General features: G+C 43.1%; 1 protein-coding gene across 1 annotated transcript in view; it reads left to right on the top strand.

The window, feature by feature from the left end:
- Window positions 1–683: 683 nt before the first annotated feature.
- LOC120021883 (microtubule-associated serine/threonine-protein kinase 1-like) overlaps window positions 684–21,795 on the top strand; it is an 89,106-nt gene continuing 67,994 nt past the window's right edge. The window contains exons 1-2 of the mRNA XM_038965724.1: window positions 684–1,109; window positions 21,439–21,470. Of these exons, the coding sequence (XP_038821652.1) occupies window positions 684–1,109; window positions 21,439–21,470 (458 nt within the window). The remainder of the gene's footprint in view (window positions 1,110–21,438; window positions 21,471–21,795) is intronic.

Below are 21,795 nucleotides of genomic sequence, written 5' to 3'. Positions count from 1 at the left end.
GAAACTTCTGCCTTCTCGAAGGCAGACCGGTCACTGTGCAATAGCGAGCACTAGGTTTCCCACGGTCTAAGCTAGCTAGTTTTTGTTGTAGTCTAGTGTTCCACGGCAGCTGGGGAAGCAGGTGTTACCGAAGAAGATGTTGATGGTAATTTGTTGGCTTTTCAAGATTAACTTTCAACAAGAAGTTCGGTTTCAAGTTTCAGCACCCTGCTCCAGCTCTTGTGGTTCCGCACCCTGCTCCAGTGGTTGTGCACCCTGCTCCAGTTCCTGTGGTTCTGCATCCAGCTGCACCACATCCTGTTCCAGGATCGACCACCATGCCCACTTCCAGTAGCACCCTACTTCCCTCCGGGTTTCCCCGTTCCAGGAGAACACTACTTCCCTCAGAGTTTAGGCGTGCCATATCCCAATCCAGCAGCACTTTACCCTGCTTCCGGACCAGATTGCACCCTGTCCTGCACCTGCTCCACCACCTGACGCGGAACAGCTGATTGCCTCATCATATGGCATCCCAAAGCCATCGTTGCTCCATTTCAAGAGCGGCAAAGAGAGGGACTTTTCCATCCTCTAAATGGCCCTGGACAACTTGATGAACAGTCAGACACCTGAATGAGAGGTACAAGTATTATGTGCTTCCTGGACACCTGAAACTTCCAAGTACATTCCAGCTCGCTAAGGCCTACATGCATGACCTCAGACTTTATGCTGCTGCCTTAAAAGCCCTGCAGGATAAGTACGGTCAGCCCCGCCAACTCGTCCAGTGTGAGCTAGCCACCATTCTAAACTCCCCTGCATCTTGCCACAGCCTGTGCAACATCTCAACCTCACTACTGAGTCTGAGACGCTCACCCTCAAAAATGTTGTACAACTTCAAGGTGCCTCAGTTACCTCTTGATGTTCCACCTCTGTTCGAACCCTCCAAGAAATACCGGATATATCAGACATTCACCACCAACAACTTAGGCCATTCCAAACACTCCTCTCCAGTCGCAACTCTCCAAAGGCAACACGACCACCTCCGCAACATGCCTTCCCCAACTGTGGACCATGCCCAACCTCTGCTGCTGATCGGTTCGGACATGCCTCACCTACTGATACCCCTACAGCCAGTATGTACAAGCCCATCAGGTGGACCCATCGCAGACCTTACAAGACTTGGCTGTTCCCTTCAAGGCCCCACTACTGTCTTGCCTAATCCCGAGCGCTTCAGAAATGTAGAATTCCTCCAACAATCGTTCCTCCAACAATCCTGGCAACAGCGAACTGTAGAAAATAACTTTGTGGGACCTGTGTCCGTTCATTCCAGTCCTTAGCACCCAGACATCAGCAGGCCCGCCACATGGAAAGTCCTTCAAATCAAATTTGTCACATACACATGGTTAGCAGATGTTAATGCGAGTGTAGCGAAATGCTTGTGCTTCTAGTTCCGACAATGCAGTAATAACCAACAAGTAATCTAACCTAACAATTCCACAACTACTACCTTATACACACAAGTGTAAAGGGATAAAGAATATGTACATAAAGATATATGAATGAGTGATGGTACAGAACGGCATAGGCAAGATGCAGTAGATGGTATAGTGTACAGTCTATACATATGAGATGAGTAATGTAGGGTATGTAAACATTATATTAAGTGGCATTGTTTAAAGTGGCTAGTGATACATTTTTACATAATTTCCATCAATTCCCATTATTAAAGTGGCTGGAGTTGAGTCAGTATGTTGGCAGCGGCCACTAAATGTTAGTGGTGGCTGTTTAACAGTCTGATGGCCTTGAGAGAGAAGCTGTTTTTCAGTCTCTCGGTCCCTGCTTTGATGCACCTGTACTGACCTCGCCTTCTGGATGATAGCGGGGTGGACAGGCAGTGGCTCGGGTGGTTGTTGTCCTTGATGATCTTTATGGCCTTCCTGTGACATCGGGTGGTGTAGGTGTCCTGGAGGGCAGGTAGTTTGCCCCCGGTGATGCGTTGTGCAGACCTCACTACCCTCTGGAGAGCCTTACGGTTGTGGGCGGAGCAGTTGCCGTACCAGGCGGTGATACAGCCCGACAGGATGCTCTCGATTGTGCATCTGTAGAAGTTTGTGAGTGCTTTTGGTGACAAGCCGAATTTCTTCAGCCTCCTGAGGTTGCTGCTGCGCCTTCTTCACAACGCTGTCTGTGTGGGTGGACCAATTCAGTTTGTCCGTGATGTGTACACCGAGGAACTTTCCACCTTCTCCACTACTGTCCCGTCGATGTGGATAGGGGGGTGCTTCCTCTGCTGTTTCCTGAAGTCCACAATCATCTCCTTTTGTTTTGTTGATGTTTAGTGTGAGGTTATTTTCCTGACACCACACTCCGAGGGCCCTCACCTCCTCCCTGTAGGCCGTCTCGTCGTTGTTGGTAATCAAGCCTACCACTGTAGTGTCGTCCGCAAACTTGATGATTGAGTTGGAGGCGTGCATGGCCACGCAGTCATGGGTGAACAGGGAGTACAGGAGAGGGCTCAGAACGCACCCTTGTGGGGCCCCAGTGTTGAGGATCAGCGGGGTGGAGATGTTGTTACTTAACCTCACCACCTTGGGGCGGCCCGTCAGGAAGTCCAGGACCCAGTTGCACAGGGCGGGGTCGAGACCCAGGGTCTCGAGCTTGATGACGAGTTTAGAGGGTACTATGGTGTTAAATGCTGAGCTGTAGTTGATGAACAGCATTCTCACATAGGTATTCCTCTTGTCCAGATGGGTTAGGGCAGTGTGCAGTGTGGTTGCGATTGCGTCGTCTGTGGACCTATTGGGTCGGTAAGGAAATTGGAGTGGGTCTAGGGTGTCAGGTAGGGTGGAGGTGATATGGACCTTGACTAGTCTCTCAAAGCACTTCATGATGACGGAAGTGAGTGCTACGGGGCGGTAGTCGTTTAGCTCAGTTACCTTAGCTTTCTTGGGAACAGGAACAATGGTGGCCCTCTTGAAGCATGTGGGAACAGCAGACTGGGATAAGGATTGTTTGAATATGTCCTTAAACACACCAGCCAGCTGGTCTGCGCATGCTCTGAGGACGCGGCTGGGAATGCCGTCTGGGCCTGCAGCCTTGCGAGGGTTAACACGTTTAAATGTTTTACTCACCTCGGCTGCAGTGAAGGAGAGCCCGCAGGTTTTGGTAGCGGGCCGTGTCAGTGGCACTGTATTGTCGTCAAAGCGAGCAAAAAAGTTATTTAGTCTGTCTGGGAGCAAGACATCCTGGTCCGCGACGGGGCTGGTTTTCTTTTTGTAATCCGTGATTGACTGTAGACCCTGCCACATACCTCTTGTGTCTGAGCTGTTGAATTGCGGCTCTACTTTGTCCCTATACTGGCACTTAGCTTGTTTGATTGCCTTGCGGAGGGAATAGCTACACTGTTTGTATTCGGTCATGTTTCCGGTCACCTTGCCCTGGTTAAAAGCAGTGGTTCGCGCTTTCAGTTTCACGCGAATGCTGCCATCAATCCACGGTTTCTGGTTTGGGAATGTTTTAATCGTTGCTGTGGGTACGACATCGTCAATGCACTTTCTAATGAACTCGCTCACCGAATCAGCGTATTCGTCAATGTTGTTGTTGGACGCAATGCGGAACATATCCCAATCCACGTGATCGAAGCAGTCTTGAAGCGTGGAATCAGATTGGTTGGACCAGCGTTGAACAGACCTGAGCGCGGGAGCTTGCTGTTTTAGTTTCTATTTGTAGGCTGGAAGCAACAAAATGGAGTCGTGGTCAGCTTTTCCGAAAGGAGGGCGGGGGAGGGCCTTATATGCGTCGCGGAAGTTAGTATAACAATGATCCAAGGTTTTACCAGCCCTGGTAGCACAATCGATATGCTGATAGAATTTAGGGAGTTTTGTTTTCAGATTAGCCTTGTTAAAATCCCCAGCTACGATGAATGCAGCCTCAGGGTGTGTGGTTTCCAGTTTACAAAGAGTCAGATAAAGTTCGTTCAGGGCCAATGATGTGTCTGCTTGGGGGGGAATATATACGGCTGTGATTATAATCGAAGAGAATTCCCTTGGTAGATAATGCGGTCGACATTTGATTGTGAGGAATTCTAAATCAGGTGAACAGAATGACTTGAGTTTCTGTATGTTGTTATGATCACACCACGTCTCGTTAATCATAAGGCATACACCCGAATGCAGGTCTCTAAACGTGGTGGCTGATTATTGTCCAGTTCACCCAGCAAAGCGGTCCTCATCGTAGACAATGGTGGGAAGGTGACGCATACCTACCCTGGAGCTGATGAATTCAAATGTAGTGTCATTTCTACTTTAAGTTATTTTCAGTTGGAGATTACATTAAGTACCGAACAGACAGTTTGATACCACATCTTTAGTTGAGATGCAAATGAAAAATTGCCTGCGCTACAGATGGCTATGCGTCTGCTAATACAGGACTAGTAAAGGCCCAGTGCACTACTTTTGTGAAAACAATTTCCTTTTCAATGTATTTTATTTGTATTCAGGTTTTTCAGGGGGTGCTGCAGCAACCTCAGCACCCCTGCTTCCGACGGCTATGCGTGTGGGGTATGTATGGGGTATTTTTTATTATTATTATTTTTTTCATTTTTATTTATTTCACCTTTTATTTAACCAGGTAGGCAAGTTGAGAACAAGTTCTCATTTACAATTGCGACCTGGCCAAGATAAAGCAAAGCAGTTCGACACATACAATAACACAGAGTTACACATGGAGTAAAACAAACATACAGTCAATAATACAGTAGAAAAATAAGTCTATATACAATGTGAGCAAATGAGGTGAGATAAGGGAGGTAAAGGCAAAAAAAAGGCCATGGTGGCAAAGTAAATACAATATAGCAAGTAAAACACTGGAATGGTAGATTTGCAGTGGAAGAATGTGCAAAGTAGAGATAGAAATATTGGGGTGCAAAGTAAATAAATAAATAAATACAGTAGGGGGAGAGGTAGTTGTTTGGGCTAAATTATAGATGGGCTATGTACAGGTGCAGTAATCTGTGAGCTGCTCTGACAGCTGGTGCTTAAAGCTAGTGAGGGAGATAAGTGTTTCCAGTTTCAGAGATTTTTGTAGTTCATTCCAGTCATTGGCAGCAGAGAACTGGAAGGAGAGGCGGCCAAAGGAGGAATTGGTTTTGGGGGTGACCAGAGAGATATACCTGCTGGAGCGCATGCTACAGGTGGGTGCTGCTATGGTGACCAGCGAGCTGAGATAAGGGGGGACTTTACCTAGCAGGGTCTTGTAGATGACCTGGAGCCAGTGGGTTTGGGGACGAGTATGAAGCGAGGGCCAGACAACGAGAGCGTACAGGTCGCAGTGGTGGGTAGTACATGGGGCTTTGGTGACAAAACTGATGGCACTATGATAGACTGCATCCAATTTATTGAGTAGGTTATTGGAGGCTATTTTGTAAATGACATCGCCGAAGTCGAGGATCGGTAGGATTGTCAGTTTTACGAGGGTATGTTTGGCAGCATGAGTGAAGGATGCTTTGTTGCGAAATAGGAAGCCAATTCTAGATTTAACTTTGGATTGGAGATGTTTAATGTGAGTCTGGAAGGAGAGTTTACAGTCTAACCAGACCTAGGTATTTGTAGTTGTCCACATATTCTAAGTCAGAACCGTCCAGAGTAGTGATGTTGGACGGGCGGGCAGGTGCAGGCAGCGATCGGTTGAAGAGCATGCATTTAGTTTTACTTGTATTTAAGAGCAATTGGAGGCCACGGAAGGAGAGTTGTATGGCATTGAAGCTCACCATCATTAAGAGCGACATCATTGATATATACAGAGAAAAGAGTCGGCCCGAGAATTGAACCCTGTGGCACCCCCATAGAGACTGCCAGCGGCCCGGACAACAGGCCCTCCGATTTGACACACTGAACTCTGTCAGAGAAGTAGTTGGTGAACCAGGCGAGGCAGTCATTTGAGAAACCAAGGCTATCGAGTCTGCCGATGAGGATGTGGTGATTGACAGAGTCGAAAGCCTTGGCCAGGTCATTGAATACGGCTGAACAGTATTGTTTCTTATCGATGGTGGTTATGATATCGTTTAGGACCTTGAGCGTGGCTGAGGTTCACCCATGACCAGCTCTGAAACCAGATTGCATAGCGGAGAAGGTATGGTGGGATTTGAAATGGTCGGTAATCCTGCCTTTCTAAAACCTTAGAAAGGCAGGGTAGGATATAGGTCTGTAGCAGTTTGAGTCAAGAGTGTCCCCCCCTTTGAAGAGGGGATGACCGCAGCTGCTTTCCAATCTTTGGGAATCTCAGACGACACGAAAGAGAGGTTGAACAGGCTAGTAATAGAGGTTGCAACAATTTCGGCAGATAATTTTAGAAAGAAAGGGCCCAGATTGTCTAGCCCGGCTGATTTGTAGGGGTCCAGATTTTGCAGCTCTTTCAGAACATCAGCTGACTGGATTTGGGAGAAGGAGAAATGGAGAAGGCTTGGGCGAGTTGCTGTGGGGGGTGCAGTGCTGTTGACCGGGGTAGGGGTAGCCAGGCGGAAAGCATGGCCAGCCGTAGAAAAATGCTTATTGAAATTCTCAATTATAGTGGATTTATCGGTGGTGACAGTGTTCCCTGTCCTCAGCGCAGTGGGCAGCTGGGAGGAGGTGTTCTTATTCTCCATGGACTTTACAGTGTCCCAGAACTTTTTTGAGTTTGTGTTGCAGGAAGCAAATTTCTGCTTGAAAAAGCTAGCCTTGGCTTTTCTAACTGCCTGTGTATATTGGTTTCTAGCTTCCCTGAAAAGTTGCATATCACGGGGGCTGTTCGATGCTAATTCAGAAAGCCATAGGATGTTTTTGTGTTGGTTAAGGGCAGTCAGGTCTGGAGAGAACCAAGAGCTATATCTGTTCCTGGTTCTAAATTTCTTGAATGGGGCATGCTTATTTAAGATGCTGAGGAAGGCATTTAAAAAAAAAAAACAGGCATCCTCTAATGACGGGATGAGATCAATATCCTTCCAGGATACCTCGGCCAGGTCGATTAGAAAGGCCTGCTCGCTGAAGTGTTTCAGGGAGCGTTTGACAGTGATGAGTGGAAGTCGTTTGACCGCTGACCCATTACGGATGCAGGCAATGAGGCAGTGATCGCTGAGATCTTGGTTGAAAACAGCAGAGGTGTATTTAGAGGGCAAGTTGGATTGGATGATATCTATGAGGGTGCCCGTGTTTACGGCTTTGGGGTGGTATCTGGTAGGTTCATTAATAGTTTGTGTGAGATTGAGGGCATCAAGCTTAGATTGTAGGATGGCTGGGGTGTTAAGCATGTTCCAGTTTAGGTCGCCTAGCAGCACGAGCTCTGAAGATAGATGGGGGGCAATCGGTTCACATATGGTGTCCAGACCACAGCTGGGGGCAGAGGGTGGTCTATAGCAGGCGGCAATGGTGAGAGACTTGTTTTTAGACAGGTGTATTTTTAAAAGTATAAGTTCAAATTGCTTGGGTACAGACCTGGATAGTAGAACAGAACTCTGCAGGCTATCTTTGCAGTAGATTGCAACACCGCCCCCTTTGGCCGTTCTATCTTGTCTGAAAATGTTGTAGTTAGGAATGGAGATTTCAGAATTTTTGGTGGTCTTCCTAAACCAGGATTCAGACACGGCTAGAACATCCGGGTTGGCAGAGTGTGCTAAAGCAGTGAATAAAACAAACTTAGGGAGGAGGCTTCTAATGTTAACATGCATGAAATCAAGGCTATTACGGTTACAGAAGTCATCAAAAGAGAGCGCCTGGGAATAGGAGTGGAGCTAGGCACTGCAGGGCCTGGATTCACCTCTACATCACCAGAGGAACAGAGGAGGAGTAGGATAAGGGTATGGCTAAAAGCTATGAGAATTGGTTGTCTAGAACGTCCGGAACAGAGAGTAAAAGGAGGTTTCTGGGGGCGATAAAATAGCTTCAAGGTATAATGTACAGACAAAGGTGTGGTAGGATGTGAATACACTGGAGGTAAACCTAGGTATTGAGTGATGATGAGAGAGATATTGTCTCTAGAAACATCATTGAAACCAGGTGATGTCATCGCATGTGTGGGTGGTGGAACTGAAAGGTTGGATAAGGTATAATGAGCAGGGCTAGAGGCTCTACAGTGAAATAAGCCAATAAACACTAACCAGAACAGCAATGGACAAGGCATATTAACATTAAGGAGAGGCATGCTTAGTCGAGTGATCATAAGGGTCCAGTGTGTAGTGAGGTTGGTTGGGGTAACGGCGAATTCAGACAGCTAGCCGGGCCATCGGTAGCAAGCTAGCATAGGATGGAGGTCTGTTTTTAGCCACCTCGTGCGTTTCCGACGGTAGATTAGTGGAGTTCCGTGTGGTAGAGGCAAAATAGATATAGTAATAGTGACCCAAGAAAAATTGTCCGATAGACCTATTCAGATAGCAGCTGATAAGACAGCTAACGATTAACGGGCCGCCGATGGGCGTTCAGGTAACGTCGCGACGGAGGGGCCAGTTGGATAACTCCCTCGGGCAGATAATGTCGGTAGTCCAGTCGTGAAGGCCCGGTGGGGCGCCGCATCGGCAGTAAAACGGGTCCGGATAGGTGATTGAAGCCCAGGAGTGGCTGATGAAACTCTTCAGCTGGCTAGCTCCGGAATAATGGATGTTTGCTCCGGGATCGACGTAAGCCAATAGTCACACGGATAGCAGCTAGCTACCTGCGAGATCCAGGTGTAAATGTCCAGAGCTTGCGGTTGAAATCCGGGGATATGGAGAGAAAAATAGGTCCGGTATGTTCTGGTCTAAGTCGCATTGTACAAAACTGGCGATAGCTTTTCGAGCTAAAGGATAGCTGATGACCACAAACCGTGGATAGCTGAATAATAACGTTAGCCAGTAAATTGGCTAGCTTCTGGCTAGCTTCTGGCTAGCTTCTGGTTAGCTTCTGGTTAGCTTCTGGCTAGCTTCTATTGTGGATTTCAGAGGTAAATAATATATATATATATTTTTTTTTAAATTGGTGAGGTGGGTTGCAGGAGAGTGTTTTGAAGTTGAGTTTTTGGAAAGAAAATATGTAAAACATTTATGGATGGGGTAGGTATGGGTGTCTGAGCTGAATGCTATCTGATTATGCAGACAATCTGGAATTTTCATCATAGTAATATTTATCATAAAAACTAGAAGAGAAGCAGTCTCGTCAACCCTCACCCAGGAAAGACCGGCATGCATGTTGATGTTAGCTCTGTTAAGGGCAAGGGTGCTGCTCTGTCTTGAGCCAGCTGCCGCTTTGGTGCTGCACTTGACCATATTACTGGACAGTAATCAAGATAGGACAAGACCAGAGCATTAACAACTAGTACAGTTCATTGTTTGGGTCAAAAACACAGAGCATCTTTTTATAACAGACATACCCCTCCCAATCTTCACAACAACTTTGTCAATATGACTTGTCCATGATCATTAACCATCCAATGTTATACTTAAGAGTGTAGCTTCCTCAACTTGCTAAATGGTCGTACCCTTTATGCACAACTCCAGTTGAGGTTCAGGTCTTAGAGAATGTTCTGAAACAAATACAATGCTTTTAGTTTTTTATGTTTTTAAGACCCGTTTATTATTAATCACCCATCCTGATACTGACACTATTACTTATTTTCTACATTTACATATTAGTATTTTAGCAGACACTCTCATCCAGAGCAACTTACAGTAGTGAGTGCATATGTTTTCGTACTGGTCCCCCGTAGGAATCGAATCCACAACCCTGGCGTTGCAAGCGCCATGCTTTACCAACTGAGCCACACGGCACCACTTATTTACAATTTCAGTGAGCTCACTGGCTTTGGGTGCTGACATGTAGAGTGTGGAATCATGTGCATATGTAGTCATTCTAGCTTTGTGTAAGACCAGTGGCAAATCATTTGTAAAAACAGAAGAGTAACAGACCAAAGGTACCGGCCCTGAGTGACACCGCATTGTACACGTCTAATGTTAGAGACGCTTCGATTGAAGAACACTCTCTGGGTTCTGTTGGATACATAACTCTCCAACCATGTGATGGCAGGTAATGTAAAGCCATAGCAAGTGAGTTTCTTCAATAACAATGTATGATCAATAACATCAAAGGCTGCACTGAAATACAATAATACAGCTCCAACTATCATGTTATTATCCATTTATTTGAACCAATAGCCTGTAATCAGTGCAATACAAGTTGAGTGCCCTTCTCCATATGCATAGCTGAAAGTCAGTACTTAACTTGTTCTCTGGAAAATAGCATTGTATTTGGTCAAACACAATTCTCTCCATCAGTTTACTAAGAACATGCAGCAAACTGATTGTGCGGCTGTTAGGGCCAGCTTCCTTCCACGCCTGTGGAGGCACACACTCATTTAGGCTTTGGTAAAGATATACCAAATAGCGGTGGCAATACAGTCTGCTACCATTCTCAATAGTTTCCCATTGAGTTTGTCTATACCTGGTGGCTCATCATTATTGATGGATAACAATAGTTTTTCGACACCTCCCACACTAAATTGACCAAATTCAAAACAGCAGTCCTTCTCTTTCATTATTAGATTTTGTATACAGAAATGTTATGATTCACTGTTCAATTTCACTTCTGAGTTTTTCCACTTTTACTAGTGAAATAGTCATTGAATTGATTGGCAATATTAAAAGGTTTTGTTATAAATGACCCATCAACTTCAATGCACAATAGAGATGGATTGTGTTTTTTGTCCATGATATTAGTTAAGGTACTTCAAAGCCTTTTTCCATTGTGTTTTATGTAATTTATCTTGGTTTTGTAATACAATTTCTTCTTCTTTTTGTTAAGTTTAGTCACAACATTTCTCAATTTACAGTGTGTCAACCAATCAGCTGAGGAGCCTGACTTGTTTTCCACCTCTTTTGCATAATTTCTTTGACCCATACAATTTTTTAATTCATCATCTATCCAGGGGACTCTTAACAGTTCTCACAGTTAATTTCTTAACCGGTGTATGCTTGTCAACAACTGGCATGAATAGTTATACATATACTTCCAGTGCTGCACCTGGATTCACTTCCTCATACACATCAGACCAACATACATGTTTTACATATTCAACAAAAGAGTCCTGAGAGGACATTTTGTATGATCTCTTGTAAACTACTTTCGGCCGACACTTTGGCTTTCCTTATTATTGTCACAATGTTACGGTCACTACAGCCAATGGGAACTGATATTGTTTTGGAGCAAAGCTCTGCGGTATTAGTGAACATATGATCAATATAAGTGGATGTCACAGGTCCAACACTTGGTAGACACTCTAGTTGGTTCAGTGATAACTTGGGTTATATTACAGGCATTAGTCACAGTTACAAGTTTCCTCTTGAGAGGACAGCTAGTTTCTAACCAGTCTATGTTCAGGTCACCAGGAAAATAGACCTCTATTAACATCACACTCACTTTCAAGCATTGCACATACATTATCCAAATGCTGTCTCTTAGCACTTGGTGGCCTATAGCAGCACCCCGAAAGGAGAGGCTGTAGATGAAGCAGGTGAACTTGCAACCACAACACTTCAACATTTAACATGAGATCCTCTCTAAGCTTCACAGGAACATGGCTCTGAACATATACAGCAACACCTCCCCCATGGGCATTCCTGTTTTTTCTATAGATGTTATATCTTTGTATTGCTACTGCTATAACATCAAAGGGATTATCTAAGTGAGTTTCAGCGATGGTCAGTTTATGTATGTTATCCGATGTTCGCAAGTTATTGATTTCATTAACCTTATTTCTAAGGCTACATGTATTAATAATGGCTATTCTTAGCCCTTTCCTGGGTAGCTTATCGGAGATAGGCATAATATAAAATAAAACAAGTAAATAACAATATTGACTATTAGCTAAACAATCAGGCACTTGTTGGGGTATGTGTGTGATGACCACTCCCAGACAGTCCTACTGTAGCAACATTTTTGCTTGAGAAATGTCTTTGCTAAGACGCTGTTATTGTTTTACCATTTTAATTGAACACAATCACAGTAAGGTAATTAATTGTTAGAAATGATTTGACATTGAAAACGGCTACACTGGACCTTTAACATCATGCTGTGTGACTGCTGTTTTTCTCTCGGCCTGTGTTTTACAAAAATGCGCAGGTATTACGGTTGCTGTCCTTTCAGCACCGCAAGAGTGTAAAACTCACATCCTTTGTGGCACTGTTGTCACTTTTGGTGAGAGTGTGATGGTGTTAGGCTACCATAGATTGTGTAAGCAGTGTGGCTGTTGTTGCTGGTAACGTTAGTGCGGTCACCCACTGAAGTCCCCCACTGCAGGCCTAGGTTCAGTAGTGACGGTTCGCCACTGAGTGTAGTCCATTACAGAGACAATAATAGGTCTTAATGCTCGATGAGACACGGTGGCACAAGTGTATTGGCACAAGTATACTGAACAAAAATATAAACGCAACATGCAACAATTTCATTGATTTTACTGAGTTACAGTTCATATGAGGAAATCAGTCAATTTTAATAAATTCATTAGGCCCTAATCTATGGATTTCACGTGACTGGAAATACAGATATTTATCTGTTGGTCACAGATAACTTTCAAAAATGGGCCTTAAAATGGACCTCAGGATCTGGTCACGATATTTTTGTGTATTCAAATTGCCATCGATAAAATGCTGTTGTGTTCGTTGTCCGTAGCTTATGCCTGCCCATATTTCTAAAACTAAAAGTATTGTATTTGGGACAAGTCATTCACTAAACCCTAAACCTCAACTAAATCTTGTAATAAATAATGTGGAAATTGACAGCACTGTCAACAAGGCAGCTCCTACAGGCCCTAGTTTTGTCGCACCTGGACAACTGTTCAGCCGTGTGGTCAGGTGCCACAAAACAGGGCAGCACGACTGGCCTTTGGATGTACACAGAGAGCTAATATTAATAATATGCATGTCTATCTCTCCTGGCTGAAAGTGGAGGAGAGATTGACTTCATCACTGCTTGTATTTATGAGAGGTATTGACATGTCGAATGCACCGAGCTGTCTGTTTTGAACTACTGGCGCACAGCTCGGACACCCATGCATACCCCACAAGACATGCCACAAGAGGTCTCTTCACAGTCCCCAAGTCCAGAACAGACTAGGGAAGGCGCACAGTACTACATAGAGCCATGACTACATGTAACTCCATTCCACATCAAGTAACTGATGCAAGCAATACAATTTTTTTTGATTTTTAAACGGATACAAAAAACACCTTATGGAACAGCGGGGACTGTGCAGCAACACAAACATAGGCACAGACACATGCATACACACACACGATAACATACGCACTATACACACACGTACACATGGATTTTGTACTGTATATACAGTTGGGCAAAAAAGTATTTAGTCAGCCACCAATTGTGCAAGTTCTCCCACTTAAAAAGATGAGAGAGGCCTGTAATTTTCATCATAGGTACACTTCAACTATGACAGACAAAATGAGAAGAAAAGAATCCAGAAAATCACATTGTAGGATTTTTAATGAATTTATTTGCAAATTATGGTGGAAAATAAGTATTTGGTCAATAACAAAAGTCAAATAACAAAAGTCAAATAACAAAAAAATTCCCAATGGGAATTCTGCAATCCAAACACCAGAGCCCTAAACTGCCCTAGCGGCTCCAGGAAATCAAGATGCAAGGTATTTTGTAGGTTATTCCTAAAACTAAAGGAGGATTTACCTAAATTGGTCGAGACCAAGAGTTAACCAATCCTGTGAGCAGGTTAGGTAGCTTATTCTTTTGTACGTTAGCAACGAAGTTATGTAAGTTGGAAGCTTGTGTAGTAGGGCTTTGTAAACGAAAAGGGAGTAATGAATTGGTCTACGGGACTTTAATGAGGACAGGATGCAGTGGTGAATATTAAAACTGTCGCCAGTGATAAAACGAATGGCATTATGGTAGACGGCATCCAAATGTTTAAGAGTAGTGGCTGCTGCAATCTTATGAATGGTGTCACCATAATCAAGAACTGTCAGGAAAGTTGATTACACAATCTGCTTCCTGCTATTTAGGGAGTGGCAAGATCTATTTCTAAAAAAGAAGCCCACTTTTTAAATTGTAGCTTTTTTAAGTAGCTCATCCATATGCTTAAAAACAATTAAGTCTTTGTCAATCCAAATACCCATATTTGTAGGCATTATTCCTCCTCCACTAAACTTTACAGTTGGCACTATGCATTGGCGCAGGTAGCATTCTCCCGTCAGGCTGCCAGATGTTGACTCCAGAGAATGCGTTTCCACTGCTCCAGAGGTCCAATGGCAGAGAGCTTTACACCACTCCAGCTACCCTTTTTCTTCCCAAATTTGATCTTGTCTCATCGCTGCAACTCCCCAACGGGTTCGGGAGACCAAATCACGCTTCTTAACACCCGCCTGGGCGGGTTAAACTGGAAGCCAACCACACCAATGTGACGGACGAAACGCCATTCCACTGACAACAGAAGTCAGCCCGCAGCCGCGCGACCCGCCATAAGGAGTCGCTAGAGCGTGATCAACCAAATAAAGCACCCCTGGCCAAACCCTCCCCTGACCCGGACGACGCTGGGACTCCCGATCACGACCGGTTGTGACACAGCCTGGGATTGAACCCGGGTCTGTATTGACGCCTCAAGCACTGCTCAAGCACTGCTGCGCCACTCGGGAGGCCCCTCGACGAACAGTTCTTGTGCTGACGTTGCTTCCAGAGGCAGTTTGGAACTGGGTAGTGAGTTGCAACCGAGGACAGACGATTGTTATGCGCTACGCTTCACAGTTCAACCTTTGTTGCTCCTAGACGTTTCCACTTCGCAATAACAGCACTTACAGTTGACCGGAGCAGCTGAAGCAGGGCAGAAATTTGACGAATTGACTTATTGGAAAGGTGGCATCCTATGACAGTGCCACGTTGAAAGTAATTTGAGCTCTTCAGTACGGGCCATTCTACTGTCAATGTTTGTTTATGCAGATTGCATGGCTGTGTGCTAAAAAAAATGTATACACCTGTCAGCAACGGGTGTGGCTGAAATAGCCAAATCAACTAATTTAAAGGGATGTAGTGCCGTCAACATAGAGATTAATATTAAAAGTTAACAGACCAATATTATTTACATAAATAGTAAAGAGAACAGGTCCCATTATCGACCACTGCTGTACACGTTTTGTAATGTCCAGGAAACTAGATTTAACACCATCAGAAATCACACAATCAGTCCTGTCTGACAGAACATTTTCAAACCACTTGCAAGAAGCCTGATCACGGCCTATTTCAGTAAAAAATAAATCCTCGTCAATCTACACACAATACTCCATATTGACAAAGCAAAAACTGTTTTTTTGAAATTGTTGCAAATGTATTAAAACAAAACAAAAAAACGTATACTTTAAGTATTCAGAGCCTTTGTTATGAGACTCGAAATTGAGCTCAGATACATCCTGTTTCCATTGAGCATCCTTGATGTTTCTGTAACTTAATTGGAGTCCATCTGTGGTAAATTTAAATTGATTTGACATGATTTGGAAAGGCCTGTCTATATAAGGTCCCACAGTTCACAGTGTATGTAGAGCATAAACCAAGCCATGAGGTCAAAGAAATTGTCCATAGCGCTCCAAGACAGGATTGTGTCGAGGCACAGATCTGGGGAAGTGCACCAAAACATTTCTGCAGCATTGCATGTTCCCAAGAACACAGTGGCCTCCATCAGTTTGGAACCACCAAGAGTCTTCCTAGAGCTGGCCGCCTGGCCAAACTGAGCAATCGGGGTACAAGGGCCTTGATCAGGGAGGTGACCAAGAACCCAATGGTCACACTGACAGAGCGCCAGAGTTCCTCTGTAGAGATGGGAGAACCTTCCACAAGGACAACCATCTCTGCAGCACTCCACCAATCAGGCCTTTATGGTAGAGTGGCCAGACGGAACCCACTCCTCAGTAAAATGCACACGACAGCCCGCTTGGAGTTTGCCAAAAGGCACCTAAAGGACTCACAGACCATGAGAAACAAGATTCTCTGGTCTGATGAAACCAAAATTTAACTCTTTGACCTGAATGCCATATGTCATGGGACAAGTCTCTGAATGTCCTTGAGTGGCCTAGCCAGAGCCCGGAATTGAACCCGATCTAACATCTCTGGAGAGACCTGAAAATAGCTGTGTGGCGATGCTCCCCATCCAGCCAGACCGAGCTTGAGAGGATCTGCAGAGAAGAATGGGAGAAACTCCCCAAATACAGGTGTGCCAAGCTTGCAGCGTCATATCCAAGAAGATTGAAGGCTGTAGTCGCTGCCAAAGGTGCTTCAACAAAGTGCTGAATAAATGGTCTGAACACAGTTTCAGTTTATTTTTAATACATTTGTAAACATTTCAAAAAATGATATCTATTTTTGCTTTGTTGTTATGGGGTATTGTGTGTAGATTGATGTGGGGGGAAAAAACACTAATCTATTTTAGAATACGGCTGTAACCTAACAAAATGTGGAAATCACAGAATAATTCTCCCTAATCTAGAATTTTTCAAATATCTGAGTGAATGCCAATCGGATGTAGAATCATTCCGTCTGACCTTAGCCCAAGGAACATTTATTCCCTGTAATTTCTCAGACAATTCATGTGTAAACTAAAGATTACATCAGTCTTTTACCCTTAGCTTTTTGTACACTTGTATCAACAGTGGACTAATTAATGTGTAACATTGAGGGTTCACTTTGAATGTTACTCACTGTTGCCGTCTAGCATTTTCCAATAAAGTATGCCTTCTCAATGGAGAATGTTGACAGTTTATTTGTACTCATTTATGCTCAACTTTGAAGGTTCACTTTGAATGTCGTCCACTGCAATTGTCTAGTATCAGATCAAGTTTTTTATTTCCAATGGAAAATATGTATTGTTTTTCTGAGCCTGGAAGTTTGTCTGACTGCTGTTCAGTGTGGTGGTCTGGGAGTTCAGAGTCATGACAAACTCAGACGAGGTGCGCCCTCTCGGGCACATTGTTTCCTCTCTCAACCCAGCCACTTTCATCCACCACCACCACCACTCTCCGTTTGTGCTCAATGTCACAGTGGTTCCATGCACTTTGATGTGTCTTCACACCATATGGGGAAGACTAGCTCTCTGGGTTGTGTATAGGGTTTCTCACAGTAGAAGTGTTTGTCAGTGGATCAACTTCTTATCCACTGTGAGAGATATAGTCATGACCAATGTTCCCTCAATTTTTGGGGGGGCACTGAGCAAATGTTAGGTCTGCTGAGCGTAAACTTGAACGTTGTGTAAATTCTGGGCAACTGCCAGCGTGTGTTTACTGTGAACACTGAGGCTGTACCTGCTTTAAGTTACAGTTTTAACAGTGGCCAAGTAGACTACTGTGGCTATTTGATCATAATGTGGGCCTACCAGAGTGGCCTACCATCAAAATAATTGAGAAAATGCATCCCATAACATTTTAACATGGAAATAGCTGTTCTATCATTCAGCCTACAGTAGCGGCCAATGTGGGGTGTTCAATGTAAGCCTACATTCTGAGACTTTTGAAAACAACATGCAGGGCTTGACATTAACTTGTTTATCCACTTGGAGGTGACAAGGAGGTGACTGAAAATGTGTTGTTTGGTACATGAAAACCACTTTACAAAATAAAATGCATTATTATTCCCATACCATTTATTACAAAGAATCAGACAAATGATGCTACCCTCTGCCTATTGGCAACTCTCAAAATACATCACTGTCCCTTTAAGACAAAAAAAATTGCTTTTTTTACTTGACTCACTTTTCAAGGATGTCTATAAATGTACACATTGTGTGCTCTTGTTGGAAGCAATCCCTCCCCCATTGCTGACTACAAATGATCTATAACTGGGCTAATAACTCAATAACTAGCAAAGGATATGAACCAAATGTGCACACGTGGCAACATGCAGCTCACGCTTTGATCTCAACACAAGCGCATTACTCTCGACCACAGCTGTAAACACAATCCAGTTCAAAGTAAATTTCACTGATCCATATATGGCAATGGTCGATTCGCATATAGGCCTACTGCAGTTCTGATTGGTAATGCTTCACCGTCTGTGTAGCGAACGGGCTGAGTCGTGCACAATAAAATCCTATTCCGATGCTTTCTGCCTACAACAAAATACCTTGAATAGTTCATTTTGTTTCAGTATGCTGTGTTGAAAGTGGCTAATATTGCGTTGATTTGATCTCAATTGTCACAGTAAAGGGAAACATTAATAGTGTTAACTCAGCTTTCTAGGATTTACCCTATTAAGTTCAGTCTTGTGCTTCTCTCCATGGGCAAGATATTTCTACTCTGCCGGCAGTCATGACTCATGACACATGTTTTAATCTTAAAAGTAATCGCCACAGGTTTTACCAGGATTTTTCGTTGCCTTGTGTGCCATTGAACCAGCTAGACCAGACAGTAGACACCCACAATGACTTGCTATGCTGTCATTGGTTAGAATTCACAATAGCTTAACTTATTCCCTTCTGGTACTTTGCCATTGAACCACAGTCACGTTAGCCTATGAAATGCTGGTTTGGATCCACAGGAGCCATCAAGCTCTAATTGATGGCCACTGGGAGAGGGGCTTAGTTAATTTTCTACTGACTAGAAGACCCTTTATTAAACACCTCCCTCTTTAAACTCTCTGCTGTCTCATTGCTAAGACAAAAGGACCTCACCCTTACCGTGCTGTTTATGTATTTGTTCAACCATAGTTAATTTAGGTATCTTGACTATGGCAGTTTAGTGCAATGACATACTGCTGAAAGGATTAGGAATGAAACACGTTGCAAATGGAATTGTGTGGGTTTTAGTCCTGTAATCTCCGTGTGTGGAAGTGGAATTCTTGTTTCTCCACGGAATCTGAATGCAATTTAATGGAAAATTCCAATCGAGTTGACACCACCACGTAAGTGCATTTGAGATGTGTTCAAATGTGCAAAAGGTCCTTTTATGTTCACTTCAGTGCAGTTCCATAGTCCCAGTTCAAATATATTCTGTTCACTTGCTCTGTGTAGCTGCAGGCTGTGGTTTAGTCAGTACACACATTCACAGCAGCAGTCCCCAGACAGCCAGTGCATACATCAGAAAATGACAGTACTACTTTATTGTAAATGCTCCCCTCTACTGGTATATTAATACTATTACATTTTCCCCAAGTGCAGACTGAAGAGCTACTGTGGATGTGCATTATTGGGAAGTCTCTTATTTTATTCACTTTTGATGCATTTTCAACACGTGTTGTACACAATAGAGGCCTGCTTTTTAAAGGTGCAGTGTTTCATCTGTGTATAATGATGAACACATTACTTGTATGATATGCTGACTTGAATCTTTATTGGGAATAGAGCTACTCTGTCCAATATATGATATCTATGAATTCAACAGCCTGTAATTAAACATATTGAGATCCATTACAATTGATGGAATAAAAACAATCAAGAAAAACATTTAAGCAAATGCTTATGACATTTTTCACGTTCATTAACGGGTACAGTAAGTACAGAGCTGGCACGGATCAAAGTGCCTAATCCACTCCCCTGGGCAATCAATTAAAGTATTGTTGATGTTTTCCCCCACTGCAGGGACTGCTGCAATACAGTACAACCTCTGGGGGAGCGTACTGTAGCTTGTGTAATTGTTTTCCTGAGAAAAGCTTTATTTTCTATGATTGTAATGGTCAAGCAATAGACATTTTTCCTCTTCTAGGGCTCAAAATGGTGACCAAAAACAGTCGCAGTACAACAACAACAAAATATTAGTTGCTAGGGTGCCAGTGATTTTTTTCCTTTTTTTCTTTACCTGGTCACGTGTTTAAAAAAAAAAAAAAAATGCTACATTTATTCAAGCAACAATGGGTAGGCAGACCAGGTATTCAAAAGGTTTGGTCCGAAGTCTTGGTTGAATCTTTGCGATATGCAATTCAGTCATCATGAGCTGTTTGAACGATTGCTTCTGAAGGCTTTCCCCAAAAACCTTTGCAATTAAATGTTGACTCTAAAGTAGGCCTACCTGGTAGAATGATTTCATGATGATTTGTGTTGCGGGGCATTTGTTTAGCAAACTCTGTCATCACATGTAGCCTACATTGTACAGTACAAAAACACCACTACTAGGAAAACTCCGAAACTGAGATAAATAAAACCTGGAAAACTGAATTTACCAAAAGATAACATTTATTTAATAGGACCCTACAACTGTAGTGACTGTTCAAAATCGCAAAAAATAACACCCTTTTTGAGATTGTGCAAAGGTTATATTTTTAAATATAACCTAATATAAACTAGGGCTGGAAATTTCCAGGTACCTCACGATACTATCACAATACTTAAGTGCCGATACGATATGTATTGTGATTCTCAAGGTTCTATATGTATTGCGATTTGATACTGTGATTTTATTGCAATTCGATGTTCCAAACATATTGCTCACCATGTCTGCTGCAGAGGAACAAGAGAGCCATGAGAAAATGAGTTTTGAACATTCATGGGGGGAAAAAAGTGCTGAAAACAAATTCTCTATTTAAAAAGATGGAGAACAAGCTATAAGGCAAAAATACTGGAGTTTTGATGCGGGTACAGCAAACAAGCGCAAAAATAGTATTGCGATACTATCAACTATACGATATGATATACTGTCAGAAATAATATCTCGACATGTAACTGTATCAATGTTTTCCCCCATCACTATTATAAAGATAACATTTAAATTATGTGTGCATCATCTGCTTTCCCTGGATAGCTGGCAAATTTACCTGAATGTCAAGGGCATCCTAATTTAAAAGATTGCTATTCATTATTAGCCTGGTTCTGTATGGAATGCAGATACATTATAGGACACAGGTCAGGTCACTGTCACCGCGCAGCTGTGAAGAGTTGGTGTGACCAAATCATGCGCTGCTGCAATCAACTCAGGAAGTTGGTCTAGAGCCTTGTCTTTTGAGGCACAATTATTCTGTGATTTACATATGGCCTTTGAGAGTGTGAATTGCGTGCTCTTTGAATTGTTTCATTATTAACTGTGTGACTCAGTGCTTTTTTGTCTTGAGGGACTCAAACTGGGTCAGCCAAGAAAGTGGTCATGTTTTGGGAGTGGATAAATGGACACTCAGACAGGGGGGGGTGTGTGCGTGCAAGCATGCAAGTGAGTGTGCAAGTCATCTCTTTTATTTATTTGTTATTTAATTGACAATGACAAATAATGCACATCCTTTTTAAGTGGCAAGTATACAGCAGCTATGTAGCTAATTCAAACAAAGGTCATCCATTATCCCGGGACAGGCTAGTCAGACAGTCAGCACTGTCTGATGAATATCAATATATGACCTGATTTTTAACATCCAGTTAACTTTTTAAACATGTTTTCTTCAGGTTTTATGTCATGCTGTTTAACAACGATTCTGTGTCACTGTGTAAACATTTTATTTATTTTGTCCTAATCTTTTTCCTATTTATTTTTATTTTTAGAAGGAGCTGAGTCTTCCAAGAAGAGGAAGTTTGTGAGTAAATCTGTTTCTTATATTAAACAACCACATGTGTAAACAATTGGCATTTTGTGCCTCCACAGATGCATATTGCATGATGTGTTTGTGTAGCTCTTGCAGGCTACTTACTGTAGTTGTGTTATACATAGAGCTAAACAAAGGAGTTGTGTACTTTCAACAATGGCTGACGGATCAAGGAGTGCATGTCGCCATCTTTTGAGTCCATAGTTCCATTTTTCGTTCTCATGCTCCTATTTGCTGATACTCAAGAAATTAAAAGATATCAGCCAAGAAGCTGTAAATTCATTTGAAAATAGTCTCAATTAGAAGCAAACCATTT

The sequence above is a fragment of the Salvelinus namaycush genome, chromosome 26 (genome assembly GCF_016432855.1).
Source record: "Salvelinus namaycush isolate Seneca chromosome 26, SaNama_1.0, whole genome shotgun sequence".
NCBI lineage: Eukaryota > Metazoa > Chordata > Actinopteri > Salmoniformes > Salmonidae > Salvelinus > Salvelinus namaycush.
This window is presented reverse-complemented; position numbering and strand designations above follow the sequence as displayed.